At 35.2% G+C, this 8873-nt stretch overlaps 1 protein-coding gene across 1 annotated transcript; it reads left to right on the top strand.

The window, feature by feature from the left end:
• The first annotated feature begins 307 nt into the window (after window positions 1-307).
• On the top strand, window positions 308-8621 carry LOC124368616 (calexcitin-2-like). Its single transcript, XM_046825855.1, has 4 exons — window positions 308-426; window positions 5372-5486; window positions 6993-7090; window positions 8371-8621. Exons 2-4 carry the CDS (start codon window positions 5396-5398, stop codon window positions 8485-8487), a joined length of 306 nt encoding a protein of 101 aa, XP_046681811.1. The 5' UTR covers window positions 308-426; window positions 5372-5395; the 3' UTR covers window positions 8488-8621.
• Window positions 8622-8873: the final 252 nt, after the last annotated feature.

Consider the following 8873-nt stretch of genomic DNA (forward strand, 5'->3'; position numbering starts at 1 on the left):
ATTGCTTGTTGTGGTTCTGACATGCGTGTCACAACGCTCTGGTATAATTTGTTTATTGTAACCTAGATTGTTATTTACGTGTCAGGTTAGTTATCCATCTGAGGAAGAGATCAGATTGCAGATCTCGAAACGTTGTGTTACTGAATCCATGTAACACTATACGATGAAAAGTTCTGTCTCCTTAACATCCCCTTCCATCATTTAAAAACAAACTTTAATCAAACAAATACGCATTTTTTATATAATTCCCAATTGTCTTATCACCGTTCCTCTGAGCTTAACCATAATGTTGAAAATGTTCCAGAAACATCTGCAAGGTGCGGGGATGGAAGAAGGGCGATCCACAATACGAGAAAAACTAAGACCGTACTCAATAATGTGTGGATTGGTTTACAGGCAAAGGCCGATGCTGACAATGATCAACAGGTATATGTATAACACTTACAGTTTTACATTTTTGTTAGTAAATATATGGAAGGATTATTGTCTTTCTCTAACAATGTCTCTACTTTAGAACCAAAACCAATGAATTTATAACAGTTTTAAATTCTGTTTTCTGACCCTAAAAATATAGTTTTGATAATAACGTCCTACTCTGACAAAAATTTTAATTATCAGTATCAATAACAGTAACCAACATTTTTTGTTTTGGATTTAATTTGTTTCATTTATATGATATAACAGTGTAGAATTTTTATGTTTAAACAATATTTTCCATTCCACATAAAATTTGAAGTAATTTTAACTTTTTGGCATGACCCGTTTTTTTAAAGCAGTTAGAAAGACAAAAACTTTGAACAAAATAAGTATAAATTGGAGTAACGTTACGGAAATTATAGTAAATTGTAGAAACATAACAAACTATGCCTCATCTTTTAGCACGTAAAATCTATGAATAGTTATAAAATGACAGTCTACAAAACAATAATAATTTGCAGCTTTAAATTTTAGCAAGCTAACGTATAGTCATATTTTTTTTATCAAATTTCGTAGTTTCAGCAACATCTTTTCATGTGAGGTGTTACAAGGTGTAGTCTGCTGAGAGGGGGTGCAATATTAATGAAATTTTTCTTTGGTACAATAATAACTCTGATCTAGATACATATAAGGCATAGCAACAATCCCACAATTCGTTCATTCCTATAGCAAGTTCCATACATATCGTAACAGGAGAGAATCTAGATGCAGAGTTATTTGTCTAAAGCTTTGTCTCAGTATAGATGGAAAGGATAGAACTGGTCAGTAAGACAGGTATTTTGTCTGGACTGATAAGATAGAAAGACAAAGTTTAACTGAACTGGCCACTGACTTCCAAATACTTCTCTGCTAGCTTACTGTCTGTCTGTATGTCACAATCTGAAACATTTAAGTTTAAAAACTTTAATACCTTCATCTCTTACAATTTCTTGAACGAAAAAATAAACCAAACTTCACACAGAATATTAATAAATTGTTTCATAATATAAATACATCTTTTATGAAAAATAATTTTAGATACGAGTTTTTGTTTGTTTATATACAAATTTTATTCCCTCTTGATTAAAAATTGTATTTATAAGAGAAGATTGTTTTTATTTTTTTGCAGAATATTTTATCCGGTACAAGAATGAGTAGGGCCTTACTTTTTAGTAAAAAAATGGCAAGTTATTCGACATTTTGCTATCTAACAAAAATGTTAAGAGTGTTAAATATTATTTATGCAACAAATTTTCTATATTAGGGTGTAGGGAAACCTTTTGGAGGAGAATATAAAATATTTGTTTTACAAAATACATTGAGGTGCTGCCGAAGCCTGCACTGATGTCAACGAAAGAAAAACATCCCTCGAGATAGAACCGATCAGTAAAATATCAAATTCTAGAGGGGCTGATCAGAAATATAAATTGAATTGTAATGGAAAGGCAGTTATGTACCGTGCAAAAAACTTAAATAGTCACGTCATGCCGCGCGGACTGCCTTAATTGGGATTCTCGAGAAAGATAATATAACAGCGACAACAATACCGACCGCAATATCTGGAAATGCTTGTTGATTGATGGAAGGTTAGTTCTGTTACTAATTTACATCGTTTTATAACGTTCTAAGTTAATTGAAAAAAGTTTAAGCGTTGGGGGCATATAACGGAATCTGACCTATCTCATATGTTCTATAATATTATTATGTACTACTACGTGTTTTGTTTAGTTTACTTTTGTGTGTTTGAGTTTGTTACTACTGTACTGTGTGTTTTAGTTGTTATAGTACTATAATATTTTATGATTTTTGCTGTGCATATTATTACATGTTGCAAATGGCGTACTTCTTAAAAGTGTTTGTAAAATAATATGTAAATCAATAGAGACAGTTTAGTCTCCAACTGTTTATTAAAAGAATACACAATATCCACATAAAATGTATTAAAGCAGCAAGATCAAAGTTTATAACAAGTTTTATTTAATCCCTGGGTTTTTCATCCTCACAAATACCAATCTTTCTTATATTTATACGAAAAACATAATTGTTTCATTGAGACAAGTCTAAATACGCATAACGTATTATTAAAACAAGATTATACGTAATTTTTATTGTTTGCGGTATTCTAGGTAGTATATACTATTAAAACACTGTTGTTGAACTTAAATTATATTTTTAACGTGCAAGTTAAGGAAATTTTTCATGTTAAAATAAATAGACAGTGTAGAAAGCTATATCGTAGAAAACTACTCATTCTGTTTATTATTTCTTTAAGTTTAGAAGGAAATGAAAATAAGAAACCATATAAAACTTTTCAGTTTTATGACCATGACTGTTATTAAACGGAATTTTGTTTAAAATTCTCCGCTCACTGAACTCTTCGGCACTTTGCGCTGCTTCGGCACTTCGTTTCAAGGCCAAGCTACTCGTCGTACAATGGATTATTTAACCGCTTACACCGGACAAAAGTGACCGATGTTTTTTAACTTGTATGATATTAGCAGTTGTTTCAGATATTAAAAGTTATATATTCAGAAATATCAGATTCCATGTAATGTAATTTAAAAAGATTGTAAAATTTAGCCGAATATGGAATAATCAATAAACGTGTTCATTTAATCTTAAAATAATTGCCGTAGGGGGTATAAGCGCACTATAATTTTAAAAAGGGGCTGTTGTATGTTTTATGAAATATAGAATTGTAATGAGTTTTTAACAGTGAAACTCTTTTTAATATAAAGTTTAGGCGTAAAAGAGAATTGTTACAACTTTATTAAATTAGGAATTAATTTTCCCGTTTTTGAAATTGTCGTTTCACAGTTAAACATAACAAAACAATGTTTAGTTGCTTGATTTGTCCATCCGTGGTTTGGAGTTTGGGCTTTAGCATAAAAGATAAATACTGAAACTGCTCACCGAGGAAAACTAAACGTAAAAGTTTTCATTGAAATGAAGCGAACCCTGGCTAATAGGGAAGTTATCTGTGGTCAGAACATTTCCGAGTAAGGAATTAGCAAAAAGTTTCAAAATTGACTTTTGTCCGTTTTAGCGGTTAAACACTCCACAGAGGCGTCGTTACAGTTTGAATGGTCTCGAGAGCTTTCTCCCAACTCCGTGACGTGACTTTGTCATATTGCCAATGGCGTACCCGCGCAGTGTAGCGGGTTCGGTGGTTATCGCGAGATAACCGGATCAAGCAACGTCGGAGCGTGGTTGCTGCTTGGATGAGTGACCGCTTAGCGATCCTGTCCTTGCAAGCAGCCTGCCCCGGGCCACTGGTGATGGTTCGGAAGTCATCTCTAAGCCGTTGGTCCGCAGGTTAGATGTTAGAGAGAGTGTCTTGGTAAAATGAAAAATCTTTGCTTTACTTTATAGCTAGACTTTATTTGATTTATTATAAAGTATCAGAGTTTGGTCGGGACGAGAAGTTGAAGTGACGTTCCACCACCGCGTAGGTCTCTGGTAGTCGTACAATATCCGGGGTTAAATCGAGCCCGGACGTCCATCCACAATAATATGTGTGAACGTGCAATTCACATATAAGCCCCTAGTGAGTAGGTTAATGCTAGTGCTTTACACAAATCGCGCCAGACAAGGTTGTCGGTAGATCAAATCGCACCTGTAAACGAACAAATTGCAGCAAATTTAAACCAGGTGAGAACGGGAATTTCCCACCGAGAAGTTCCTCGCCTCAGGTACGTATCCTTCTCCAGAGCTGCAAACGTTTCGGTAGACCGAAGGTAAGTTAGGTTACTTCCACCCACGAGTGAGCAAAGGCTGTACCTCAGCCGACGGAGTCCACCCCAGGTTAGCTGGTCGATCGTGGACGAACAATCTACTACGGCATTTAGACTTTGTCTCATTTCCTTCTTTGGAAGGATGTTAAGTGTTCACGATAGGATAGCTATTTTACCGCGTAGGTCATGTGCATAGTTCTTTCGAACAAACCCATCAATGTACAGTTTGCGAGCAGTAGTGTCCAGGAAAAGGGTGCAACATTCATTTTTATAATCGTTAGGCAGGCTCCGGCTATGCACGAGAGGTAATCGATTAATGACTCCTATGGTAAATATGGTTCAAAAATTATACGGTTAGTAAAATCGAGGGTTGGTGATAATGAGTTACGTCACCCGGCATTGGCTTTGCGTCGAAGACAAGATAGACTACAGAGCTACCTTACTCACACAGGATTGCGCGCACAGGGTGAGCTGAACGGCTTTGACCCTTGTGCCTATCACTGCGAGAAGCTCCAACTGCACCGATTCCCACCTCATATGGCTGTGAGCTGCTTGTGGCAAGGGATTCGAGGCAAAATCGAATCGGACGGTATCGGCCTATAAATACCGCCACACTCCTATCAACTTCAGTAAATAAAACATCGCTTATTCTAGTCTTACACAAACCTAAACAAAAAATAAACATTTTTTTTAATTTCAAAAAGTAAAAGTTTAGAATGCCTTAATTTTCTAGTTGAAGTTAGGATTAAGAAGCCCTCTCTAACAACCCACGGCAAAAAGGTGACTAACGGGCGGGTATTCCATCTGCTTGCTAAGACAGGATCGCTCACCGGTCACCCAACAAAGTATCAGAAACGCTCGAAATTGATCCGGTTCTCGCGATAAACGCCGTACCGGCTACAGCACATCATTGGAAAAATTACTTACATCAATATTTCAAAGATAAATTATCTTAATGTAATTCGTAATGATATATGCCAAATAATTTTGGATTAATTGTATTTTACTTTATCGTTGTATAATCGATATTCCTTATTTAGTACACATTTCTTAATTTTAGTTTGTTTATCCATGGTGTGCCTCATTACTTTACTCAAATAAGGGCAACCCCTAATCTTTTTATAGTCATACTTACATCCAAATTTCAATTTATAAAAGTTACTCTGTCTGTTTTTCCTTAGGTGACGAATGAGGAGTGGTGCAAAATGTGGGAAGAATATTCGCGCAACCCCAATAGTGTACTTGACTGGCAACTACAATTTCGTGACTTCATGTTTGATCTTGAAGACACATCAGGTAAATTTTGGTTTATCATTTTCTTACATTCATTTTTACTTTTTTAAGCTCATTTCTTTAATGTTCCATAATCATATATAGCATGGCAGATAGCGACATTCCTTTTATTCGAGTTTGTAATTTTTTATTGTTTTCTATTAACGCATTAAATTGATTTATTCATTATTGGTAAAGCTTTTACCACATATTGACAATCGATAATAATTTTAATAAGATCGAATATGTAGTGTTTTAAACTTCGTACTTCGTATGAAGAACAAAGTTTGCACACACACAAAAATAAGGGCAGTGGAATAGAGTATTTTTGGCGTCCTTATTTCCCAAAACAATTATTTCCCTTGTTTAGAATTACCTTTAACAAATCACTACAAGAATGGTAAATTTAAATAAATCGTTGTAGATCGTAGAGCTCCCAGGAAACAATAACGAACTCGCCGTTGTTTCCTTGACCTAGAAATGTCTGGTTCGTACTCATGGGGATAGAGTTTATTACTTTCATACACTTTTGCTTATCGTTTTACTTTTACCAATCGAATTGGATTACAAGATATATGTAGATCTTGTGGTATTTTTATGTAGTATACTGTGGCATAGTACTATAACGGATTACTAGATGAATCACCAAGAAAATATGAAATTACTTCTACCTATTTAGGATCTATGGAAATTGACGTATTCAGGTAAATCCTCACAGGTAACAGAGTACTGAGCAACATTCATTCTAACTGTTTTTTTTAACGTTAATAGGCGTTCTCGGGTTGCAAAACACCCCATGGGGTAAACAGTGTTAAGTAATATTAACGCCTACGTTAATAGGCGTTCTCGGGGGTTGCAAACCACCCCATGGGGTTAGACTGTGTTAAAGTAATATTAACGCCTACGTTAATAGGCGTTCTCGGGGCTACAAAACTCCCCATGGGATAAACTGTGTTAAGTAATATTAACACCTACGTTAATAGGCGTTCTCGGGGTTGCAAACCACCCCATGGGGTTAGACTGTGTTAAGTAATATTAACGCCTACGTTAATAGGCGTTTCTCGGGGCTACAAAACTCCCCATGGGATAAACTGTGTTAAGTAATATTAACACCTACGTTAATAGGCGTTCTCGGGGTTGCAAACCACCCCATGGGGTAGACTGTGTTAAGTAATATTAACGCCTACGTTAATAGGCGTTTCTCGGGGCTACAAAACTCCCCATGGATAAACTGTGTTTAAGTAATATTTAACACCTACGTTAATAGGCGTTCTCGGGGTTACAAATATCCCCATGGGTTAAACTGAATTCCAACTATTTAGTACTTACGATAATGAACTTTCTCAGGCTCACGCAAATTCCCATGGGTTAAATTGTGTAAAATAACATTGAAGAATTTTTTTAATCAAACTGTGAATTTTATTTCCATTGTGCTTAGTTATTTATACATCACGATGACAGAGTGGAACACTAGTATGATGTACTTTCGCTTGAATTGTTCGATGTAACTAAGTGAACTGAACGTTGCAGGTGATGGCGCCATCGACGAGGAGGAGTTTGCAATGATATGTTCCAGTTACAATGTTCCCGAGCAGAACGCCCGAGATGCCTTCCGCAAGTTTTCTCGTGTAAGTGACACAAACACTACTTTTCTCGTCAAGCCTTATTTTTAAAATCTTTTCTGTCATATTTTATTATATTGAAACCTTATAAAACACACGAATTTTGGATATATTGTATCAAATGTGTGGAAAAATATCTATTGTTTTGTCATATACGAGTATTCTTAGTTACAAAAATGGGTATCTTTAACTTTAGTTTCAGTGCAAAAGTTTTAATATCAATCTGATGATATAAAGCTACAGACCGTTTCACTATAAGTTCTGGAGAGGAAAATGAATTTCCGATCCAGTCTTGGAAATAGGATTTCAGTGAGTATTTTGTATTACCAAAGTTGTCAAATAGTAAAAGTTAGTTATCTACGATCACGAGTACTCCCAATAGCATTGTGAATTTGACTTAGTTTATTTTCGTACTGCCTTATGATCCAACTGTACAGGCAGACATCTTGGTTTAGTTCCCTAACCACAACATTGAACCTCACAATTTTTACGTCCTTATTTGAGGTTGTAAATCAATAGGAGACGTCATTTAAATTACATGTATTTCCCCGAGCGACACATAATTTGAGAGATGGTACTATTTATAAGTATATTTGTTTCTAAGTATATATTTCTAACATGCGTTATATTTGCAGTTGTGTATTTTTATATGGTCAATAGCTTTCTTAACAGCTTTTTCTTAACATAACACTATATATTCTATTCTCAAGGAGAAGTTTATAGCTGAAAAACGTTTAACCATTGATTCTCCATTTAATATCAGAAACTGTTTGTGTAACCAGTTACTATCCACATAACTTGTCACATCGCTGTGGTATGTGTTTGGGTATAAATTTAATTTTCGATAATAGGTCTCTCGTAGGAAATATACGACTTATTTATTAGAGCAATACCCTGGAAAGTTTGGTTTGTCCATTTAATTTCTCAAACAACGAACAACACTAGACGTATTTGCTGTTGTGTGTCACTAATTTTGTTAACAGCTCTTCTATTGGCACAAGTAAGAAGTATTAATAAAATTCTGCATACTACTGTAAGTCATTCTGATCTGTAATATACCAACTAGGAAAAAAATTAATTCACCAGAGTGGAGAAGTTTTGGCGGATCTGTGGATAGAATACTTTGCCTCAAGAGCCCTGACCGCGCGCCCGAAACAACTTCATTTTCAAAGTTACCAGGTTGGAAAGGATCGTACCTTGAAGAAGAGCCATTTTGCTCTAAAAGACCTTACCTAGTTTGGCACTTCTGTATTGTACCAGCTTATGATTTCTCTGTCGTTTTGCAGAATGGGACCTTAGAAATCACACGGGAAAAGTTTGGGGAGCTGTGGGTAGAATACTTCGCCTCGGAGGATCCATCCGCCCCAGGGAACTTCATCTTCGGAGTTACCAAGTTCGAATAAGCTCATACCTTGTCAGAGAGCCGATTTCCTATAACAGACGGTAGCTAGTAAGGTATTTCCGGGGTGGGAAGTGTCAAAAGCATTTGTTAAAGATTTTGGTGATAGTGTTTTTCATCTTGGGTAGGTTTCTAATGATGTAAATTTGAATACTGTTCGGTTAAAGTTGGTGATATTTAAAGAATTGAATTGTTAAACCATTGTATAATGTAGGGTTTTAAAAGGTGTTCATTGTAGGAAATTTAGAAATTTAATAAAAGCTGTAACGATTGCATGTTGTTTTTTACACTTATATTTATTTTTTAAAAAGTGGGGGACGTTAATATGTGTTAATAAAAAAGGAATAAATTTACATATAAATCGATATAACGTCAAACTTTAAACAACTT

Source organism: Homalodisca vitripennis, chromosome X, assembly GCF_021130785.1.
Source record: "Homalodisca vitripennis isolate AUS2020 chromosome X, UT_GWSS_2.1, whole genome shotgun sequence".
In the NCBI taxonomy this organism is placed as follows: domain Eukaryota; kingdom Metazoa; phylum Arthropoda; class Insecta; order Hemiptera; family Cicadellidae; genus Homalodisca; species Homalodisca vitripennis.

What these genes read in the sequence shown, in the direction of transcription:
- LOC124368616 (XM_046825855.1), top strand. Translation starts at nt 5,396, where the DNA reads ATGTGGGAAGAATATTCGCGCAACCCCAATAGTGTACTTGACTGGCAA. An exon ending in TGATCTTGAAGACACATCAG is followed by an intron (nt 5,487 to 6,992) that starts GTAAATTTTGGT and finishes TGAACGTTGCAG; the next exon opens with GTGATGGCGCCATCGACGAG. An exon ending in CCTTCCGCAAGTTTTCTCGT is followed by an intron (nt 7,091 to 8,370) that starts GTAAGTGACACA and finishes GTCGTTTTGCAG; the next exon opens with AATGGGACCTTAGAAATCAC.